This window comes from Gopherus flavomarginatus, chromosome 3 (assembly GCF_025201925.1).
Source record: "Gopherus flavomarginatus isolate rGopFla2 chromosome 3, rGopFla2.mat.asm, whole genome shotgun sequence".
In the NCBI taxonomy this organism is placed as follows: domain Eukaryota; kingdom Metazoa; phylum Chordata; order Testudines; family Testudinidae; genus Gopherus; species Gopherus flavomarginatus.
Window position 1 is genome coordinate 194739994 of NC_066619.1, and position 24277 is coordinate 194764270.

General features: G+C 41.9%; 2 protein-coding genes across 2 annotated transcripts in view; one reads left to right on the forward strand and one right to left on the reverse strand.

Annotated features, from left to right (window-relative positions):
• The first annotated feature begins 223 nt into the window (after positions 1-223).
• Positions 224-4363, forward strand: SCOC (short coiled-coil protein). Its single transcript, XM_050946736.1, has 4 exons — positions 224-333; positions 986-1057; positions 1150-1233; positions 1931-4363. The coding sequence occupies exons 2-4, from the start codon at positions 1036-1038 to the stop codon at positions 2071-2073; spliced, it is 249 nt and encodes an 82-aa protein (XP_050802693.1). The 5' UTR covers positions 224-333; positions 986-1035; the 3' UTR covers positions 2074-4363.
• A 2045-nt stretch (positions 4364-6408) lies between these two features.
• CLGN (calmegin) overlaps positions 6409-24277 on the reverse strand; it is a 68473-nt gene continuing 50604 nt past the window's right edge. The window contains 5 exon segments of the mRNA XM_050946458.1: positions 6409-7306; positions 8572-8666; positions 16455-16596; positions 16847-16966; positions 18368-18583. Of these exon segments, the coding sequence (XP_050802415.1) occupies positions 7226-7306; positions 8572-8666; positions 16455-16596; positions 16847-16966; positions 18368-18583 (654 nt within the window). The 3' untranslated portion in view covers positions 6409-7225.

Here is a 24277-nt window from a genome sequence, read left to right on the forward strand (position 1 = left end):
CCAAGCCTCCTTTTGGTCTCACAGGCCCCGCCCACTATGGGGCAGTTTATCCAATTAAGCAAAGCTCCAGAGTGACGTCAGCACAGATGTTAGCCCCCTTTGCTTATTTGCTGTCCCTGTGGAACGCCCCGCCTCCTGGAGCCGACTGAGTCCTTCCGCCCCGCCTCCTCGAGAGTCTCCGCTCTGTTTGTTGGGTAAGCGAGGCGCGGTGTGCGCGCACCGGCCCTGGGCAAGGAGGCTGCGCAGGCGCGCTGGGGAGAGGAGGCGGAGCCGCAGTGAGTTGGGTCTGGGCGCCGGGGACCGCAGCCTGTCGAGCAGCGGCGCGACTCCGAGGTGAGTGGGGAGGGGCCGCCCCGTTTGGGGCTCCCAGCCGAGCGCGCCCGGCCAGCGCCCTTTAAGCGAGATTCGGCTCGGCTGAGCCCGGCCGGCGGCGGGGCCAGCGGCGTTGGTCGCTGCGGCCGGGCGGGGCCGACGATAGGCTAGGCGGCAGGCCGGGCCGGCGAGGCGGGGGGCTCTTCTGCTCAGCACCCGGACGCCGCTCCGCCCGTCCCGCCAGCTGCGCTGGGGCAGAGCCGCTCAGCCCTGTGCAGCGCGGGCTGTCCACATAGCGAACCTGGCTGGAAGGGCCCGTGCCGGGGCTGAAAGCAGGACACAGCAGTCCCCAGTACGGTATTGAGCTGCTCCGTGCATGGGAGAGGCGCCCAGCTGCCTGTTCTGTGAACTGACCCAGGCCGGATTGACGGCAGCTGTAGTGCTAGTCACTTACTCCCCGTGTGTGGTGACAGACTACATGGCTTGCGGACTGGGACTAGGAATCGGTTTGAAAGCCTCTCCCTGTTCTCTTTGGTCTGTGTGTAAATAGGGACTGGGCAATACTTGACTCACCGTCGTAGCTCCTGTAAAATTCACCTCTAAAGATGATTACACCTACGTTATAGTAGTGGCTAGTTCTTCTTTTGACTTTTTTTTTTTTCTCTTTAAGCAGAACTTCTCCCAGAAGTCCTGAATCCAGGAGTGGAAAGTTCCCATTCCACAATGATGAATGCTGACATGGATGGTAGAAGGCCTTTATTCTTCTTAACTAATATTCTTTAGTGTAATAGCTAATTTTGCCAGAAATACTGCACTAAAGTTTGTGGTTTATTGCAGCTATTGAGGCTGAAAATCAAGTGGAACTGGAAGAAAAAACACGTCTTATTAATCAAGTTTTGGAACTGCAGCATACACTGGAAGGTTAGCAGTTTGCCATCCTAGAATGTTACAATGTTGAACAGCATGCAGCTATTTGTAGGGAGACTCCTTATATTCTATAGTAACGCTTAATCCACTGATCAAAAGGGCAGTCTATGTACTGCTGCCCCTGATCTTTATCCAAGGGAATGTTTACTGCCCAATGCAGAGTAAGATACATATACATGATGGACAGATACTTCATTGGCATCAAACAACATATTTTTCTGTTTATTTGTATGACGTAGTGTCCAAGCCTTTTGATATGCTCTCAAAAGTCAAAGTGGACCAGTTTCAGTAACATTTCTTTTAGCCATAGACAAAATATGCTTGTGGATAAGTTTATTAATGCTTGAAGTTCTGCAAATTTCTGTGGCTGCTTAGTCAGCAGTAGATAAGCATGTTAGCACCTGAAAAATTAGGTGAATGTCACAAAATAAATCTACAATTGAAATCTTAGAGACCAGAAACAGAAAAGTGAAGGATAATTAATAGAATGAGATAGTTGGATAACAAGTTTGCCATATGATAACACTATCATGTTGCAAATAACTTGATTTGGCAAAAGACTGTTGGATGACACTTATGCTACTGTGGTGTTTCATATGTATTGCAGTTTTACCCTATGTAAAAACTTGATTTGGGTGCATCACATGGCTTAAGCGCCTCCTACATTAAAGACAATTTTTTTTTTTTATAGATCTGTCAGCACGAGTAGATGCTGTTAAGGAAGAAAACCTGAAACTCAAATCAGAAAATCAAGTTCTCGGACAATATATAGAAAATCTTATGTCTGCATCTAGTGTTTTTCAGACAACTGACACAAAAAGCAAACGAAAGTAAGGGATTGATTTCCAGATTATGCCATTGTATTGCTGCTTTTTCTGTTTTCATTGGCATAGGCTACATGAGTTAAAATACCTTAGTTTGTGGCTTCCCTGGATATCTGAAGATTAATGGCTATTATAGACAGAGTTAAAAACATTATCAAACAACTGAAGCCATGAGTTTGTGTATTGTTAGCCTTTGAGCAATGTGCAAATGTAATGTAGAGACTTTAACTAGACTTGCATATGTTTCAAAAATCAACAATGGCACGTCTTGTCCAAACTGGATTCAGTTTGTCAGGTTAAGCAAACATCTGATTGTCAACTACTTTGAAGATTTTAGGATAGTGTCTTGTAGCAGAATAATACAATGCGGTGTAAAATGGTGTTAATCTTATTTTAAATGAACACTTAAACTTACTTTGCACCACCTTTTCTTCAGCTCAAAAAATAATTTTAGGTATCTGTCTAGAACACTCATTACCTTTGCAGATGAAAAACGAACATTTAAAAAAATAAATTATTGGAACGGGTTAAGGATTTTCATGAACTAGTAGAGATGTGACTATTCTCTGCAGGGTTCTAATGGCTTGCTTGTTCTTGACAAACTGAAGATAACCTGTTTGTAAAAGACTGCGAGGAGTGCTCAATTACTGGGATGTTACTGTTTACAGCGTGTGATTTTTTTCACACTTCAAACCAGTTCCTTTTCCCTAACTGCTGGTAGTTTTTCTGTTAGCTAATGTCATTCAAGGAGGTGGTTTTACACCATGTTGAGAACCACTCATCTTATCATGGACATGGCTATATTCACAAATCTTTGTAGTGTAGACCAGGCCCTAGTTTCTGTGCCACTGGAGCCATGTGTAGGTGCCAGAAGCTAGCCTACTGTTTCAAACATCATTTGGTGCCCAAATGGCTGCCTTGTACTGATTTCTGTTGCCAGAGGTAGCAACTTCCAGTTTTTGCACTAATACACTTCCATGCTATCAGGAAGGGGCAGAAATTGGTAGTTAGTGTTTCTGGGATGGGATATTCTGGCTACATTAGTATTTGAAATGCTGTTTCAGCACAGTTTCAAGGGGACTAATTTAGGCGACCCTCAGCAACTGTTCAGTTTTCTAGTGTAGATGTGTTAAATGGGCTGCTGTTACTAGGATTGGGCTGTAGTAAAGGTCAGCAAAGTTTTAACAAATATTTCTAGTGTACATCAGTATTAATAGTGAAAAAGGTAAAAGTTGGTAAGATTTCATTTCAGTATTGAAACTTACACATCCCTCCCAAATGTCTTTGTATCAAGCTAGCTGATTTGCTGTGGCTTTATGAATGTTAGTTAAAACATCTTTTCAATAATGGAAATCACTTTTCCCATGTTAAGAGGTAAAGTAAAATGTGTTATTGTCAAGGCTGCATTTCATCACTACTGTGATGGATTCTGTAAAATAAAAACATGAGAATTATGTTTGGGTGAGTGGATGTAACCGTGAAGAGTTAAACCAATGTCATACTGAGCTTCCTTGGGCAACTAAAGTAGCTAGAGCTCAGCAACAGCAGAGTGGTGACACAAGAGCACATCCATGAAAGATTGAGACTGTTCAGGCAGTGGGGCCTTGGTCCCTCCCTCCCACTGTTTAAAAAAAAAAGTATACCTGCAAAGTTTTAGATGGCACCAAGTGGGATGCTGAGAGGTGAAGTTTAAGTTAGATATTGAGTCAGGGCCCAAGTTGCAACAAAATTAAATGTGTAGAGAATGGGACCTAACCTGGCTAGGGCTTTAAGCCAACTGCCTGGCCAACATAGGAGTTTAAAAGATCCAGCCACTAACAGTAATTTTAAATTTCCTTGGGGTTTATCTGTCCCCTTTGTGCTCATTAAACACTCTGCGTGTACTCAAGTACTGGTAGCAAATAGGATTAATCTTCTGCATAATTACTTAGGTAAGTGGTGTTTGGGTATAAAACAGTACCCATAACATGTCTTCAAAAATATATATGCACTTCTGCTCCTTTCTCCGTTACTGTTCTACGAAGCAAGGGATAGCATTACACCCCCTTTACATAATAGGAAAGATCCACCATTGTCAGCTGGTGCACTTGTTAGAGTTGAGCCACTTTCCTAAAATCAAAGAGTAATCTTAATCATGTTGTGTATTAATGTAAGATTAGATAGTGGTATTTTAGCCATATGTATATAGTCATTTCAACTGTAAACATTTTGCTTTCCACTATTGTGGCCTTTTAACTTATGAATGTTTTAAAATTGTGTTGTATTACTGATTTTACATTTAATAAAAGCTTTTGACTTGTCTCAGTTGGTTTGTCATAGAATGGACAGTATATAGGGTTGGAATGTTTTACGGATGTAAATGTTGAGTTAAGGCGGTTTTAAACTAATGTGAAAAAGTTCTATATAAAAATTACTTAAACAGTAGGCATGATTAGCATTTGCTAACCACACAGTATAATATTTCAGTAAGTTATCACCATCTAGGGCCCTGACACTGGTTGTTTCTGGGTACTAAAATTAAATTTTACGCATAGCTATCCAGTGAAATTAGTCAGCAATAGAAAATTCATTCACTTTCACTTAACTTTGTTTCAAAGTAATTAACCTGAATAAGCTGCATGTGCACCGGAAGAAACCTCTTCTGTAAACCTCTTCTTTGCACTGCTGTATGATCTTGTACACTAATTATTCTGTGTTCTAAACATTACATAGTGGGTACTAAAAAGGCCCAATCTATTCCACTAACTGCAATGGAATCAAACCCTAAACATCTGTCAATTGGTAAATGTTTAACCATAAGTTATCATGGGCCCAATGATTTGGGTATCTAAACCACACTGATAGAGAACCTAATCAAAACTGAAGATACTAAAAGCCCTTAAACGCACCTTTTAATTCAGAAACATTGCACTTTATTTAAAAGTATCTTTCTGGAGGTTTGCATACCCTCTATCTAGGTTCTTAAGCTATAGACTTGAATACTACACAAGTCAGCTCAGGGCTAGTGTACACTCGAACTGCTACAGCGAGGCAGTTGTGCCACAGTAGTGCATCTGGTGAAGATGCTCTATGCCAACAGGAGAGCGCTCTCCCATCTAAGCAGTAGCTATGCTGGTGGGAGAAGCTCTCCCATTGACATAGCACTATCCACCCCAGTGCTTAGGTTGCTGTAACTTGTGTTGCTCAGGGGTAGGTGGCTTTTCCAGAGAAGCCTAACCCTGCTTTTTCGACTTTGAAACAGCTACATCTCTTTTATTTAATCTCTTGGATCAGGCCTTGGAACACTGGTTACCTCAAAAGGAATAAAAATTGGAGGTAAGGGGGTCTGAAGTCTCTGCACTGGAGGGGGGAAAAGGTCCCCCCCTTCCTCTCCAGAGCCTCAGTTGCCATGGAGAACCTGGCCTTCCACAGTGTTTCAGGCGTTGGACAGATCTGCAAGCTGTGGGAATGGGGATCCCATACTCAGGAAGAGGCTATCAAGACTTATCACCTCTTCCCTCCTGTTGGCTCCCAGTCTTAGTGAGGTAGGCTTACTTGCTCTCTGCTCAACATGGATGAGAATTTCCCCTGCTGAGCTAATTCAGTGTGGATCTGGCTGCACACAAACCAGAAACTTCACCTTTGCCCCAGACAAATGCCTTGTGGACAGGAGGGTCAAGCAATGGGGATAATTACTATCTTTCTGCTTCCCCTGGCTGTTTTCCATTTCTGTGGATGGGGGAGTAATAGAAGAAAGGAGGACAGGGAAGGAAGAGAAAAAGCTGCTGCTTAAAACCTCTTTAGAAATCCACAATGTTTTGAAGGAAGTAGTTTGAGGAATAAACACCACACAGAAAATGAGAATCTTGGTTTAAAATCTTAAGTCCTGTGAAGGGCTTTGCTATAAAAAAGAGCTAGAGTGACATCGATTCGGGTTTGGACGCAAAGTGAATAGTTGTTTGTTGTTTTTTAAACCAGGAAAGATGAACTGCTGGAATAGTGAAAGGGTGGTAATGTATGACAGCATGCCTGGTGCACTGCTTTACAGTCAAAAATTCTAGGAGTTCTGTCAAACACAGTCTAGAATGCCAAGATCCCATGACCCAATTCTAGCATAAATTCTCTTTAGCAAATGACAAAGTTCAATAATTTAAGAAAACCCTGCTTTTAAAGACCTTTGTGGTATGTACAATTACAACTACAGCTCAATTAATTTAAGTATAAGATAGGTGTTTTGCTTCTTTCTCTTGCAGTATGCTGTTTTAGATCCTAGTGTAATTAAAGGTGTTTTTTGACTATAATAAAAACTCAACCTCTCAAAATTCTAATCGGTGAGACTAATAAATTTCATGATAAACATAAGAGATTATATTAAATATTTTATTTTCAAGAGGCAATGTACACTTAAATATTTTGTCAACCGGGATTAGGCCATTCTGGCTTGGAACATGAGAACTATAAAAGTTTGAAAAAAGTTACCTGTACACCATTTTACTTCAAGTAGATGGGAAGTCTCTGCATTCAGATGTAAAACATGCTATGCTATCTATTAACCAGTGTTCCTATGAATACCTTGTCAAATAAATTACTGTAACAAATGCCTAAAGTGAACATGTGACCACAAACATATTATAAAAGGTAGATCATTTACAATAAAATGCGTTGCTAGCACTGTATTTATCATACAAAAACAACTATTGTATTTAGCTCTGCACAGAAAAAAAATGGACTGGCCATTTCTTTAGGGCTGTGAACTACTAGAGATGCTACAGTCCACTTCAGGTGAAGTGGAAGCAGCTGATTTGTGCTAGAGCTGCAAAATACTATCATCACATTTACTATTCATGTTTTAAAAAACATTTAGAGCCAAAATGACCATCAATCAATATTAACTAATTTCTAAGAATATCAATCTTAAATCAGATAAAATTGCCATTTTATTTTTAATCTAAATTAAAACCACCATTTAACTTTTCACAGATTACTTTTTATCCTTCTTTTGTTGAGGAAAAATGCTAAGTTGGGGAAGATCAAGGAGGCTGGAGATGGAAGCAGGAGGCTAAGTCCAGTTTTTTTTTTTCTTTCTTTTTATAAAGTCTCAGTAACCTGCATGCTGTCAGGCACACCAAAATGGCATGCTAAGTTTCTATAATCAGGAACTAAAAATACTAGTTGGAAATAACTCAGTCCTTTCGTACTCTTCTTTTGCGTACTGATTTCATTGGACCATCTCCACACCCTATGCTTTCGTCAGCTTCTTTCATCTGGAATAGAAGATTTCGGTTTAACTTAAAACGGCAATCTAAATTTAATTATGGCAATAATGAGAGGTATTTTCCTTATCCCAATCACATTGTCTATGGATAAAATACTGCAACACTTGGCAAGTGTTACAAAATGCACAATGTTAAAGTCCCTTTCCTCAGCCTTCAATAATCTTTATTTCCTGTCCTATAAACAGAATATAAAAGATGAGTATAAACTGAAGTTTTATCCTTAAAAGCGTCTTACTTTTCTTGCTTAATTTACTCAGTAGTATCTAAACAAACAACTTCAGTTGCAGGGTCATGAATTCAGTAACGTCTTTTCCCCCCAGTCTGCACTCATTCTACTCATCATTTCTTACTTTAGAGGTTTTAGGTACTCCACAGCTGCATTACTCAGGGAGACAAAGTAAGCAGCACGGGACTGGCCAAAACAGATATCAACTTAGTGCTTCCTCATTTGAAAACAGGTAATTACCATATCAGAAGTCCTCCCAAGAGGAAACTCCTATATGGGCCAATGTATTGCAACCCTACTTCCCAGCAACACCCAATGGCAAGCCTGTCATTTTAATTTAAAGTTCCTGAGCTATAGCACTGTCTTAGCAATGACAATCATCAGTTTGAGAAATCCGTGAGTGAGATATTAACAGCTAGTCGTAATTATAAAAACATTTGCATATCCTGGTAATAACTGGATAAGATATGTAGAAATATAAGAAAATCTGAAATATTTTTGAAGTCTTCCAAAACAAGGCATTAAGAGATTTGCTACTTGCCAAAGTATCCAACGCTTTCAAAACTGCTAAAGAGTGGCTAACTCCTCTTCTTTCAATCTCCCTGGCACAAACCCTGTCAACACTACCAAATTCTACAGAAAGTGAGAAGTTTTAAAAAGTAGTATTATTTCAGCCAAACTCAGAGGAAGGAGTTCCTTTTCCAATACATAGCAGGCTGCTTCCGAACACATTTACAAAGCTGCTTTCTGTTGTATGTAGCAGGGGAAGCTGTAACCACAGATTTTACAAGCCTATACAATTCTAATGCCTGAAATAGTAAAATAAATATTCAAATTAATATAAATCGAGAAAACATCCAAATTAGTATGTGGATAGGGGTCTGGTTTTATGGATAAATTGAAGGGGGAAAGAAGGATGTGGTCACTATATCCCCTGTAAAACATACTTCCCTGAAACAATCAAATTCCTGTTTCCCCCCCACTGTGCTTATTTGCAAATCATATTTGCTGTTCTAGAGTAGCTCACCTCATCCTCTGAGCCAGATTTATTTGATTTGTCACCTTCTTCTTCCTGACTTCCTTCTGCAGCTTCATTCTCTTCATCATTTTTATCTTCACCTTCTAGAGCAGAGATTAACATGACAACTCAGTAGATGGACTATTTTATGCGAAGATAAGTAAGAAAACCAAATACACTACTAAAGCAAAATACAAAAAAATACACCAATTTCAAATTTTAACATGGGCCATTTTATATGCAACTGTTCAAACTAACATAACCCCCTGATACCAGGGTTAGATTTCTTAACATCAACTAGTGCAGGGGTTCTCAAACCGGGGGTGGGGGGGTCGGAACCCCTCAGGGGGTCATGAGGTTATTATGTATGGGGTCGCTTCCTTCTCAAACCCCACTTCGCCTCCAGCACTTATAATGTTGTTAAATATATATTAAAGTGTTTTTAATTCATAAGGCGGTGGGAGGTTTGCACTCAAAGGCTCTCTCTGTGAAAGGGGTCACCAATACAAGTCTGAGACTCACTGAACTAGTATAAGATCCATTGTCAAATTTTAGTACCCAATTTTGACAATTTCAACCTAGCCTCTTTTCATGCCAGCAATTCATGTATTTAGACATTCAAGCAACATTTATTGCAACTGCAAACAACTGTTGATGCAAAAAGGAGGAATCTAATCTCTAACTATTTTAGCAAATGGAATTTTAGTCCAAAACAGAGATTGGACGATTCATGGGATAGACAATGGAATTATGAGTCTATCATACAGAGTATAGTTAAACACTTACCACTCATACTTGATGGGTTTCCCAAATCCCTATTTTGGCCTTCAAAAAACAACCTCATAATCAGAAGCAAGATCCTAACAGACAAGGGCAAACCAACTCAAAGCAGCACCAGACCTTGCTGTACAGATGCAAAACCTGCAGACATATCTCCACTACAATGATGATCAATGCACCCACAACACACCTGTTGAAATTGATGAGTCCTACACATTCTTATCACATGTAGTGTACATTCAGTGTGCAAATGCCCCAACTACAGTTATGTGGGTGAACTCATACAGAAAAATGATTAAAAAATAACTACCTACCATCACCTTTGTGCAAACTCACTTCACAAAATTATCACTATCTCTGACCTCTCAGTCCTTGTTCTCAAAGGAAACCGGCAGAATACATCCAAAAGTCAGGCCTGGGAACTAAGTTTGGTACCTTTGCTAGATATAAAAAATCATGGATTCAAACACTGGATTTATGGCTCATTACAAGAATCTGTAACCCACTAACCTTCTTTTGTCTTAGGAGTGCAGAGGATTAATTGCCCACTTCACCTGGAATGGTTTTGATACCCATATTAACTCCTTAACAATCTGCTGTTCTACCTTGTATTTAGCTGTGACACTCTGAGTACCTCTACCAGCTCTATGTAAACTCAAAAGTTTGTCTCCCTGACCAACAGAAATTGGTCCAATAAAAGACATTACCTCACCTATTTTGTGTCTCTAATATCCTGGGCCCAACACAGCTACAACATTGAAATCAACATTAGTAATAAAAATGTAGTTCTTAGTGACAGACATCCATGTCAGAAAAAATATTAACTGGCACTTGTTGGTAGTCTCAGCAGAGGTGCCATGAACTGAATGGGCATGGACACTTAAATCATTTTATCCTCTCTGGCCTGATCTACAGTAGGAAATTTCGACCCATAATTCACTACCAGTTCAACTCCAGTGGTGGAAATAGTAATCTTAACAGGTATTAGGTGTTTTTATTCAGAGCAGGGAAAGATGACATGGTGGGAAACACCTGATCCCTGTCTGCACCATATAGTCTCTACCAGTGCTACCAACAGTAGAGTTACCACCAATAGAAAACAACATGTCCTTGTTTTCCTGGTATAGATGCAGACTTAGAGATATTTACTTAAAAAAAAAGCTATATAACTGTAAGGATGGTGTGGCAACACACCACTGTTCACATTCTGTCAAAAAGACTTTAGTTTTTAGTGCTGTCAATCCAGCACTTCGCAGAAGTGTTAAAATCATTTAAAAATTATCGAGAAAAACCTTAACACCGAAAGTAGCAATTGGCAGAAACTGAACAAACAGGATAATTGTACTATTTGTTACTGATTACCTAATAAATAAGGATCTAATTGTCCCCTAAAAGTTGCACATGCATCTTATCCTCCATGGTAGAGTTACCTCCTTTCCCTGGATGCTTCTTTAGGTGTCAGGAGCTCCATGCAGAGGACTGAGGGCAAACCAGGGGATGTGTGGCCAAATCAAGTTATCACCACCCACTGGCCCCACAGAAACATCATATTAAAGTAACAAGAGCAAATCAAAGTTGAGGAGCCCCTTTAGAGATAACATCCTGACAGCAGCCACATACACTCTTAAACTGAGGTGGTCTACTTCAAATGCTTGTGCTGTCTTGCATGGAGGGGCAGGAAGTTTCTCTCATAGGCAGATCCCAGGAGATTTAGGACTTCATAGGTCAAATCAACACCATACTCCCTACCCAGAAACAAGGAGGCAGATATTGACTCTGCAGATGTGACAGCTATGGTCAAGATCAGAAGTAGAAAACTAGTAATAAATTATATCATGGTTGCAGATTCCATATGAAGTAGTCTGGTAGAAAGCCTTTTACATCTCTGCATGGGAATTGCTGCCCATCAGCCTGAAGTATAAACATCAGCAAGAAGGTGCAGGAAGCGAAGGAAGGAGTAGAGGGAGGCAGAGGTGAAAGTACGCTGGTATGGGCCGGTGCGGAGGACCGGTAAGAAAAGGAGACTGAGGGAGGGATGGAGAGAGAAGCCTGCTCCCTGCGTAAGAATAGTTTAAACTCAGCTGTTCCCTGTGGTTCAGCCCCCAGGATTAGGTTTCTGGCATCCTTGTTAATTTCACTTACAGTAGCTGGAGGGAAGGGGTGTGTTTGACCATGGCAGGGGCAGTCCTTTTCTGCCCCCGGGGTGAGGGGATCTTTCCAATACTAATATACACAACAAATAGAAGCTTTTGGCTGCACAGCTTAAATCCAGAGCTAAGAAAAGCAGGTGGAAGGGGAAAACTCACTGTCACATTGGTTTCTCAGCTCCTCCCTCCCCCTCCCCCAGCCAGGCTGCAGACACGGCTCTACATTCCTCCCCCTCTCCCCCCAAACAGGGGTTCTCCTCTAGGCTCTAGCTTGCAGCCTGGACACCGGCTAAGATGCCTGCTGCTGCTGCCTGCAAAAGAACAGTTTAAACTCAGCTGTTCCCTGTGCAGTTCAGTGCCCAGAGTTAGGAGCCATTTCTGGCATCCTTGTTAGTGTCACTCCCAGTTGTTGGGTGTGTGTGACCGTGGCAGGGGCAGTTCTTTTCTGCCCCCGGGATGAGGGGATCTCCTAAACACAAACAAAATCAGGAACCATTTCCGAGTTCAAATCTATCCCATTCCCTCCCCAGCAGAGGATCATGGTTGTGATGTCCAAACTGCTTGCAGATCCTCTTTGAAATGTTACTGTTTAAAACAAAAAACATGGAGAACATGGTGGAAAGATGTGTTATGATGATTAGGGTTTATTTTGGGCAAAGCAATTTTGCTAAAGCAACTAAAGATTCACAGGGAAAGCAAATAGCCCCCATAGACAAAACCACAAAGGGATTGGAGGGGAAAACTGAATATTCAAGGAAATTATTATGCCTCCTTTGAAAGAAACAGTAGTTTTCATTCCAATCCACCCTCTTTATTGATTTAAACACCTGAAATGTCCTTAGTACATCGGGTGCAATCTCAGATCTCTTTTTGTTTTGTCCTGCCTGCAGAGTGCAGAGGCTGAAATTGACCAAAAAAACCTCTCTCTAAATATCTTGTATAATTCATGAAGGCTATTCCAGTTGTCCTTCATTCACCCGACTTCCCCTCCCCGCCACCCCTGGCTCCCTGGCTGTGGTTTTTGCCTTGGTTACTTACTCCTTGGCAGACCCAGCCCAGTGGCACCTGCTGGCTCTCTGCAGGTAGCAGCCCACAGGGGCCGGTTGCTGGGGTCGCTGCTGGTCGGTGGCAGGCTGCAGCTGCATTGTTTGTGACACATTCATACACATACATACAGTCAGAGGTGAAAGTAAGCCAGTCCGGTCTGGTCCGGCGTACCGGCAAGAGCCAGTATGCCGTGCTGGACCGCATCGACTTTCACGGCAGGGATTGAAAGGGCTCTGGGCTGCCCATAGCTGCAGGCAGCCCTGAGCCCTTTAAATCCTGGCCGCGGGCTCTGGCGGCTGGGCTGCGGCCAGAATTTAAAGAGCTCCGGGCTTCCCTCAGCGGCAAGAGCTCTGGGCCCTTTAAATCCCTGCCCCAGCCATGCAAATGTTGGGGTTGCCCCTGGCGACCAGAGCCCCAGGGCGCTCCCAGCCACCTCTGCAGCTGGGAGCCCCTGGTTGATTTAAAGGCCTTGTGTCTCCCAGCCACAGCTGGTTCCCCAGGGCCTTTAAATCTTGAGGCCACGCCCCTTCCAGATGAGGTCACGCCCCCCCTCAGGACTCCAGCCGTACCGGTAAGTCCTGTAAGTTACTTTCACCCCATTTTCAAGCCTGGGCCCAGGTTACTTCCCTTTCTCAGTACCTGAGGGAGGATCTTTCCTTCCTTCCTTCCTTCTCTCCTTTATCATCTCTTTTTTCATCTCCTCAATTTGTCTTCTTTCTGTAGGAAAGGCAGAATCAGGGAAAAGCAGAAGCCATGTGCTCCATGTTTTCAGGCATGAAGAGGCAAAAGAATGGTGTAAAGGGAACAAAACCTTCTCTTAGGTATGAAAAGTTGGTTGACAGGTTTTTGCCTGCTTCTTCCTGGTAAGTGGAATCATGAGTTTCATGTGAAGAATAGGAAAGTAGGGAAAAGGAGAGCTGTATGACAAAGCCTTTATTTTTTACTCTCAGAAAGCACAGAAGTTGTCTAAAGACCGTTGAACAGACTACATGTCTAGAAATTAAAGAGTTTTCTTTAGTATGTGTTTAGTTACTACTGGGATTTTAGGCTTTAACACTGGATCCAATGAGTCTCCTTGGTGTAACAGTACTGACCGTCAATAGCCATTCCAAAGATAAAATTCTTAAACAAGTTAATCAAAGAAGTTGTGTGATTCCAATTAATTTTTCTTTGCAGTTGGCACCACATGTACTACATTCACTCCAAAATCTACTTTGATAATGCTAGTCAGCTATCAGAAAGATACATCTTTTAATAATGTTTCAGTAGTATTTCGCACCTCATCAGAAGAAAACCAGAAAAAATCTTGAATGGCAATGAGTATCTGAGTTGTACAGCTTGATTCAATGCCTAAGGATTAATGCAGATTTAAGAATTAAGACTGTTTCCCACAAAACTAATCTCCTTTCTGCTAAAGGGAAACATCACACTACAACATGAGGAAAATCCTGGAAGTTTAATAGATTGAGATTTTTTTTATTTTACAGTATGAAAATCTGTAGTCTAAGAAATATGATTACTTTACTTATATCTTTAAATAAAGTTTCATCTTCATGATATTACATATGAAGTTACATCTCATGAGTTTAACTATGTAGAACAGGCCTGAACTGGGCTGCTGCGAATGTACCGTGGAGGGCAGTCATTTCTATTGACTTGCAGGGCAGTTGGCCATTCCCATAGGATTACTAGCAAAGATCACATGACAGATCGGCGGTGATCAGTGTGCAGCTCACTCTTCCTGTTCTAGTCTTAGACAAGGCAATGTGGGCTGAGTATGATTAGTGAGCTCTGTACTGTTCTGCTTAAATCCCTGATATGCAGTGTAGTTATAGCCATGTCGGTCTCAGGATATTAGAGACACAAGGTGGATGAGATTATATCTTTTATTGGACCAACTTCTATTGGTGGGAGAGACAAGCTTTAGAGCCACACAGACGCGAAGAAGAGCTCTGTCTCTCTCTCATCAACAGAAGCTGGTTCAATAAAATATTACCTCATCCACCTTGTTTCTCTAAATTCCTGGTGGCATTTTGAGATGCTGGCAGGCTGAACCTTGCCCTCTAGGACAGAAATAGACGGGAGGAAGTGAAAACAATGAGATGAAGGAAGGAGACGATCAGTGGAAGTGTGAAAAGAACAAAGTAGGGAAGTGAACGTTGCAGTGAAAAACGTACATATTAAAAAAAACAGACTGAAGGAAACTGAAATGGAAAGAGATAAAGGAAAAGGGAGGGAAGAAAAAAAGCAAGAGATGCACTAAAATTTCTTTAGTAAAACCAGTGCAAAGTGTCCAATAGTCCCAAAGTGCCAGTGGTTCATAGGAAAAAGGTGTATCCCTTAGAGAAACTCTTACTAAGAGGGAGCTCACACACAGATGCAGCATCACCTGAACTGGATGGAAAGAACCTGTAACTCAGGAATCCCACACTGCCATGCTGATAGCAGTGAAGTAGGCTCTAGTAGCCCCTGGTTTCCAAGATGAACTCAATTAGGAAACAGTAAAGGGAAGCACTCACTGGAGAAGCAAGGGAGGCTTCTTTATTCAAGGGCAAGGAATATGACAGTGCCTAGGCCAAAATAAGAGGAAGAATGGAAAGAAAATGCCAGAGAGTCTGGACTAGCAATTGATGCTTATGTCAACAGTACAGGTGGCATGGGGACAGTTAATGCCTCTGATGCTGAGGCATAGATGGAATGTCTCAGTGCTGCCACAGACTGTACCAAAGCACCAGCACTAACACAGCCAAAAGCTATCAATATTGAAGCATCCATCTCATGCAGAAGTGGCCAATGGTAACGCATTTGACACTGAGGTCACCCACCAATGCCAGAAAACACTGTCATCAAGAGGATGGAGACACTAGTGTGGACACAATCTGATAATCACTTGCCTCTTGACTGTTACTTCCTCAGTAAGGAGTGAAAAGAGTAATACTGAAATAAAGTCTTTGGAAGGCTTAGTCATCTGAAAGAACTTGACAGACGCCAAGACCGTGCTCAAGGAAGGCGCTGACCCCTCTTTTTATATACAACTTCAGCTGAGAGGAATGCTACCATGAAGTGAAAAGGTATCAGAATGGTTTAAGAACACTCTGTATTGGATCCAGTGGCATGGGATGTTTTAGCTAAGTCTAAAAGTATTTCAAGGCCTGATGATCTACTGATTTCTGACTTGGCAGAACGAGACAGATCTGTGCAGGCTCCTAAGGCAGTTCAATGCCAGCAAATGAAACCCTCATAGTTTCTGATAAAAAGTGAAGTAGCTGGCAGCTCTCCAGGATTGTGTGAGAACAATTTGCACATAGAATAGTTAGGAACAAGCTTCTCCCCAAGGAAGGAGAAACATCACATACATTTAATGACGATGGACAAAGTAGCATAGGAGAAGCATAGCTTAAAGCCACAGATTTGCTGATGGTCATCTTAGATCTGAAACGAAGTGAGACCATTTCAATAGCATCTTAAGAGACCAAATATCCAGGAGGAGTATAAAGCCTAACATTATGCACAACTAACTATATTTATATATTAGAGGCATTAAAAAACTTTCTCCTACAGGAAGAAGTTGATGAGAGACCAAAAGACACTGTAGCGTCCCTGCTTTTTGCCTTGGTCGGTCAGAAGGAACTGCAGGGCAGTTGGACTGAGCGCACTTGCTTGAGGGTGGAGACAAGAAGGGCAGAGGCAAGGTGTGCATACAGCCCCAGCCGATGCAGCTATTCACAAAGGTCAAAGAAGAGTAGACTCCAGGCAGGTAATGGTCAAAGACCTACTTATTGTAATGTAACACCTTTTTTCCCCAGCTCTGTTACTCTACAATAGCTGGTTTTAAGAACTGGAATTATTCTGGAAAAGCAGTCTATAGCTATTTGAATTTTGACATGTCTATAACCACAGCTTGTTTGCTCAGCTTACCTTCTACAGCAATATCTTTATTTTCTTTTTCTTCTTCCAATTTTGCTTCATCAGCTATCTCCCCTCTCTCTTGTTCCAGTTCTCCCTTTGTAACTGGCTTAGAGACATCCATTTTTTTGTAGTCAATGTCTTTTTCTATTTTCTATAAAAAATTAATCATTTACATTTTTAAATTACTTATATCTAATGTTTATTTTCTAATTTGGGGGGATTTTGTAAAGGCCTATTTTTAAAATTAAGATTTACAATAAAAACCCAAGTGATTTTTCAATTATGTAAATTTATTGCTGCTAGAGAGCATTAAGGTCAAACAAATTACGGTACTATTGTTAGTAAAAAAAAAAAAAAAAAAAAAAAAAAAAAGGTGAAAATAAAATTAATTTTTCTTTTACCTTGGTTGGCCAGCAGAACAATACACCCAATCCTACAGGCAGTGCTAAAGTTAAGATGTAAAGAACCCAAAGCCATGGACGGTCTTCTGCAGCAGTCACCAACTGACTAAACATACCAGGCTGCAGAAAGAAATGAAGAACGAATCACTATAATGAATAAAGTGACCTAGCATTTATATAGCTCACTGCATTTTTCAAAGTACTGTACAGACATTTGTTAATCTTTAACATCATGTAAAAGGCTTCTCTTCTGGGAATGTAGTGTGTTTTTTCATTTTCTTTACCAGTTATAATGTTGCACACATGCACTCTCTCTTTAAAGGGCAAGAATATTGTTTATTAAATATTAAGGGACAAAATTTTGTCAACTTGCACCATTAGAGATCTGCAGATATAAGAAAAGGAGCCACACACAGACAGAATACATGGTCACTAGTGGGAGCCCAAGCACTGAAAGCATAGGCCAGCATCCTACCATTTGAGCTAACGGAGAACTCTTAGAGCTCATCTACATTGCAGGGTAATGTGCTCTATGGAGGTGTGTTTTCTAAAGCACACTAATGTGTTGTGCCTCAATTGGTCTGTGTAGACCCTTTTGGTGCAAGCTAAAGGTTCCCTAGTGCCCTTTAACAGAGTACTGTTTCAAAACAGCATTATGTTAAAGCACACCAGCAGGGTCTGTGAGGACCAATTAATGGAAAACACTTTAATGTGCTTTAGAAATTATACCTAGGGTGAACACTTTACAAAGGTATGATTTCTAACGTGCACTAGAGTGCATTATCCCACTGTGTAGACAAGCTCTTAGCTGTAAGAAAGAGGCTTTGTAGTTGCTGGGCACAGCCATTAGAGAGAGTTATGATCATATAAAATAGGCCAGTATCATGTGCACATCTTGTGACATAAGCTGGAGATGTGTGCACATAGGATTTCAAAGGTGCTGGCTGTCTCCAGGCAGTGCATTTAAAGATGGATATGCACATGAGGACAGGATAGGGGACATGGATTTGATAACTGATGCACACTGTATTTTCAGAGTTGTATAATATGTGCTCAGAGAGATGAAGGGCCTTAAATTTGCTCGACAGTAGATTTGCTACATGACCAGTATCCTTGGTCATTTATCCATTCCTGGAGAGATTACGTATTTAGAGCAAGTATACTATCAAGGCTTTGAGTCTAAAGATCCTACTCTTACTTATCAAGGAGTATTGAAATCTAGGGTTGAAATCCTGGCACCATTTAAAGTAAATACGAGTTTTGTCATTGACTTCAGAGAGATCAGGATTTCACCCATATGTAAGCCAAGTGCTTCAAAGGCTTACATTTGAGAAGAGCGTAGATTTGGAAAAAGCTAAGCAGTCAAACTAGAAAGATTTAGCACATTTCTCAGAACGGTTATCCACTTTGAATAAAAAGTAATCAAATCAATATATTGTCTACATTAACAGTAAAATCTTCAAGCACCACATTTCCCCGCTTATTTTGGCTACTGTGAGTATGGTAAATACTACTGTATACCTCATTAGCACTAGCTACCAATTTCTTCAAGTCCCAGCCATCTGCAGCCCATCGATCTGCCACTTCCTTTTCTGAACAGATGATAAAATTATCAAAGAATATATCAGGAGTCATAGACCACAGCTCTAAACCAATAGCACTGACAGCAGTCATTTCAAATGGGTGAAGATCCTCAAAATAATCTGGGTTAGGGATTTTTTGAGGACTCCAGATCCCCTGTAAAAAGAAAAAAAAGTCATTAGAGAGATGCTACTAAAAACATGAGCAGTGAATCCCTTTTTTTAAAAAAGCCAAACATGTGCCAGTTAGGAAGGGGAAGTTAGTTATCCTTCTGAGAAGCAAAATCTTGCATGTCACTTCCCTAGAACATGACAGACTGACCACCTCTAAGTTTTTAAAATGTGCTACCAACCACTAGCACAACCCTTAGTGAGCAAACAAGGCACCTACATCACTTATGCTTCTTGTGGGCTCATCAGTGATTTGACACCACTGCCCTTGGAATCTTTCAGTCAACTGTTCACGGATGAACACAAAACTGTTCATGGCCAATTACAAAAATTAAAATTTGATTATAAAATCTTGAGATAAAACAGCAAGACCAATAGGCTTTGCATCTTAAATCCTATAGTAATCAGCACCTCAAAGAGTTATCTTAGGAGGGGTGAACACATAAATCCTCAAAAATGATCTCTTCAGAGAAGCAGGATTACAAGTTAAGAAAGAAACAAGTACTCTCCTTCTCCTAACCCTTGTTCTTCAAGATATGTTGCATATGTTCATTACATTGCGGATACATGTGCATTTTGTGTACCAGTGCCGAAGAGTTTTCCCTGCTGGTGCCCACAAGAGTGGTTCCCAAACAGAGAATATAAAGGGCAAGCTGCCCAGTCCATCTTTCAGTTCCTCTGCACCAGGATCCTGATGACAGACTTTAATGCACTGGGAAAGGATGGTGGGTCATGTAATGGAAACTTGCAACATATCTTGAAGAACCTTTAGTTATAAGTTGGTGAGTAACTGTTTCTTAGAGTGCTTACATAATTTCATGACACTGTAGGTGACTTCCAAGTCATTACTAATGGAGATGGAGCCAGGAGTTCCATCATAGAACTGTAGAACCACTTTTCTCCATTTGCATCTCCCCTTGATGCAGCTGTAACTGCAAGGTGTCTAGCAAAAGACCACGGACCACACTGCTGACCTGCAGATGTCCACAAGAGGGACATTTCCCACAAATGCTGTCAAGGCCAAGTCCGCACTGGTTGAATACACTGACAAATTCTTAGGAGGTGTGATGCCTTTGGCAACACAGCACATGATAATGCATTTAGAGTCATTATGGTCTAACAGAGTGACTCAACCTTTATGCTGCATAGGTTATGAAAAGCTGGGAAGAACCTCAAACAGGATTTGTTTTGCCTAGGTTAGGACAAGACTAGGGCTCAGTACACATCTGAAGTGTGCAGCTACTGTTCATCCCTGCGAACATGTGGCTTTTCAAAAGACTGGCAAGTACATATACTGATGTAGGTGAAAATCAGACACCACCTTTGTGTATAGCCTGAAATGCACCTTGTCCTTGTGGAATACAGTGTATGAGGAACCCATTACCAGGGCATGCAGTTACTCAACCCTTCTAGCAGTAGTCACTAAGAATGCACTTTTGCTGAGAGGTGTAATAAGTAGAAGGTTAAGGGCTCAAGTAGAAGACATAAGAGCTGACTGCACTGAATTCAAGTCCCAAGGTGGAGGCAGATTCCTGAAAGGAACAGATGGACTCTTTCCACTTTTTAGGAATCTGGTTGCCACAGAACTGGTGAAAACAATCCTACCTTATATTCGAAAGGGGAAACACTGAAACTGCAGCCTGGTGCACCTTAATGGAACTGAAAGCTAGACCCAACTTTGTTATGTAGTAGATAGTCCAAAATCTTTTGAATTGTATAGGAGACTCACTGTGGCTAGCTGCCCAAATAGAGAAACACTTCCACTTACTAATGTAAGTAACTATTGTGGAATGTTGCCTGCCCTACTATTAAGTGTTAGACCCCCAAGTTGGGCCCCAGGGCCAGACAGCAGGTGCTCCGGCCTCCACCCCCCAACGGAATTTTCCCCCAGCCCCCAGAACTGCCACTGATCACATAGCTGCTCAGAAAGCAGAACTTGTAACAGGAAACAGCACCTTGCGGTCGGCCGACCTGAGGAGGGGAAGTTCCCCCACGACAGTCGCTTCCTGGGTAGAGATGCTGGGGCCCGATTGCCTCCCTTGTATGGGCATGAGCCACTCGCGACCCCGCAATTGGCTTATCATAAATTATGACGAAAAATTCGTTATATATTGTCGGCCCCCTCCCGGGGACGGGTGGAGAGAACACGAATTCCCGTCGAACCGTATCCAGGCCTGATCACCCTGAAGATTTCTCTCTCCAGGCTCACGCGTTTCCTGAAGCCTGACTGCTTGCCGGCCGTAATGAAACTTTCGTGGTTTGTGTGTGTAAGTAGAATTAGCTGTTAAGTATAACTGTGTTGTTAGATAAGAGGCAAAGACTGGTTCCAGCCGCCCCAAGGCTCCTGCTAGGGGAAACCCGTTAACCAGGAAGCCTTGAAAGCAAGGGGGGCCAGTCAAGCCTCACGACCTGTGTTTAGTAAGATTAGCTGCTGCATTTATGGTTACTAACAGTACTAATATCACTTTTACTAACCCCTGGGACGACCTGAATAATTACTGGGACTTAGAAAAATACCAGGGCCAGCTTCTATTTGTAATTGTAGTGTTTGTGTTATTTGTTCTAGTATTATATTGTAAGCCCAAGTTGTAACTAATCGTGTGGTCCCTTATCCTTATCTGTGACTCATTTAATAAATCCTCAATCTTTAACACTACGACTGATTGCTTGCGTTATCCCCGTCACTGCCCTTGGGCACTTGTCACCCCCCCCAGGGCATCCAGTGATCGAACCTCCGCCCTATTCCAACGCTCATTACCCGGTAGATAACGGGCACCTGGTGGCCATATCGGTGGAGCAAGGGGTGAGAGCAATTTATAATCAACATTAAGCAGGATGTTCTTGACTGCCACTGAGTAACTTGCCTCCTCTGTATTTAACCACTGCTGAACTATGCCATGAAATGTAGCACCCAAGAATTTGAGTGTAATATTCGCCCGTGATTTTGGGATATCAACTCTGATTTGTGGAAGTAGTAAGAGTTCTGCACAGGTCCAATACTAAAAAGTTAGCTCCAGACTGGCTGAGGCAAGAGGATCATTTTACATTGTTCTTGCTTCAGCTTGATAATAACTCTAGCCTTTCCCTACAGGAAAAATGAAGTGTCTGAGATGGACCTGGGACTGTGACCATTTCTTCAGCAAAGCTAAGCACATTTCCTCCCAAGTTGCAAACAAATCTGCTGCTGGAAATCCTCCTAGTCTAAACCCTGATCCTTGAATGCCTTTGTTGAGAGGCCATTCATGATCCAGGCTGAAAGATCTGCCAGACTATTCTGAACTTCTGGCAGGGTAAGATGCCTTAAAAGTTACTGAGTTCCATATGCAGAAATGCCACAACCTGACTGCCTCCTGACATAGACTGACACCCAGCACCTCCCTGCTTGTTCCCATAAAATACTGCTGTGGTGTCGTCACGGAGCACCTACATGATCCTGCCCTGAATGTGACATGCTTGGAATATTGCACATGGCTCAAGAACATTTCCATGTAACCTAGCCTTGTGAGTGGCCCATAAGCCCTGAGCCTGAAGATCATCCAAATGACCTTACTTCATGACAAGCGTCTTTTACCAAAGTCTGAGGCGAGAGATTGAGACAAAGGAAATTCTTCATGTACATTGCCCTGACTCATCCACCAATTTAGAGACAACAGACCCTGACTGGGATGCATACTAGTTTGTCCACATCACGAACCTGGGGGTGGTAGACTCACTTGAGCTATGCCTGCATTTCCTGGAGGTGCAGCCGGCATGAGGGGTTGCATATATACAAACAGCCATCTAACCTAGGATCCTGAAGTAATTCCTCACTGTGGTTCATGGCTGATCCTTGAACCATGCACAGAGGTCCTGTTTTGCCTGGTAAGCCTTGGCAGTGGTTGAGTCTAGGACTGCCCCAATGAACTCTATTCTTGGAAAAGTGACATGATTTGACTTCTGTTTATTTTCACACCCAAGCTGCTGAACAAATGGAGAGTCCAACAAATACTGGTCTCTGCCTGATGACTGGAGTGACCCTGTGTCAATCAATTGTCCAGGTAGGCATACATGCAGACATCCTCATTGTGGAGATAAGTGCATGGCTGTGGTGGCAGTCTGATAAAAGCCTTAGTGCTGATGATAGTTTGAAAGATAGAACCATGAACTGTTAAGGATTTCCTACTACCATAAACCTCAGGAACCTGCTAGGGTGGATTGCCACATGGAAGTGGGCACCCTGTAAGTCAAGGGCAGCATCTTAGTCTCCTAGATCTAAAGAAAGGATAACAGAAGGTAGGAAAACCATACGGAACAACTTTAAACTTTTTGATACCTCTGTTTAGGTTCTGAAGTCCTGGATGGGTCTAAGAACCCCTCTGGCTTTGGGTATTAGAAAATATTGGGAGTAAAAACCCCAACCTGATGTGAAAGAGGCACTTCCTTTGTGGCTCTCAAAGAATGCAGAATCAGCACTTTTTCTCTTAGCACAGATTCATGAGATGGGTCCCTGAAAAGGGAAGTGGAAAGGGGGAAATAGAAAAAAACTGTAGGGTACATCCTGATGCCATCCTGATTAGCACCCACTTGTCTGAGGTGATGGTCTGCCATGCATTTAGGAAATGGGATAACCTATTCTCAAAGGAAGAGAAAAAAGCCAGAGAAATCCAAGCTGGCAGGTATGCTATCTTTAACAAAAATGTCAAACATGCTGCTTTGAGACTTGTGGGAGCCTGAATGAAATGATCAAGGAGGTAGAAGGCAGAGGTTGCCTCCTTTGTGATCTTTTCTTTTTCTCTAAATGGTCAGACAGCCTGTAGGGGTAGAATTGCTGTCTTGGCTGGAACTTAGGACAATATTTTGTCCTCTTTGTAGCCAGCATGTAATAGTCCTAGGGACTGCTCTAGTCTTTTAATGTGTGTAAAGCCTTTCCAGTTTTAGAGGTGAAAACAAGCACAGCCCTCAAAAGAAAAAAAAGTCTTCAATAATCTGCTGTACTTCTTCAGGAATCCTAGACACCTGTGACCATGCGGCTCAGTGCAAAGTTATTGCTGCCATTTAAACTCTGCTGATGATGCATGATGGGGAATTAATAACACAGAGGTTGTTTTTAACCATTATTAAAACCGTAGGAAATTACATTAAAAAAGCCACGTTAAAAGAATGTTATTTCTGTCACAAAGCCAAACACTCAAAAGCTAGGAAATGCCAGATTTACAGTTATCTATGGAACCTTAATTCAGCCCCATTGTGCATGTGTATTCTGATAGTCTTATTACATGATCATTTACTATATTTATTACAAAATTTTTCATTCATTACACAGGTTGGATGAACAAAGGAGCAGAAGTCAGGTTGCACAAGCAACTGTAATCTGCTATTTCTTCAATTTTCAAGTCTTTGAATTTGCACTGTAAGAGAAGGTTGCTCACCTTATGCAATAATTGATGTTCTTTGAGACGTGTGTCCCTGTGTGTGCTCCACTTCAGGTGTTGGTGCATCCTGGCACTGTCAATTGGAGATTTTCAGTAGCCATGTCTGGTTGAGGTGCACATGCACAGTAGCAGTCTCGCTGCGCTGCTGGTGCCTCATTTAGCATGCACACGGCCCAACCCCTTCAGTTCCTTCTCTACCGTGGAGAATTTAACTCGTACTCTGAAGCAGAGGGGAGGGTGGGTGGGTAGTGCAACACTTACAGGGACAC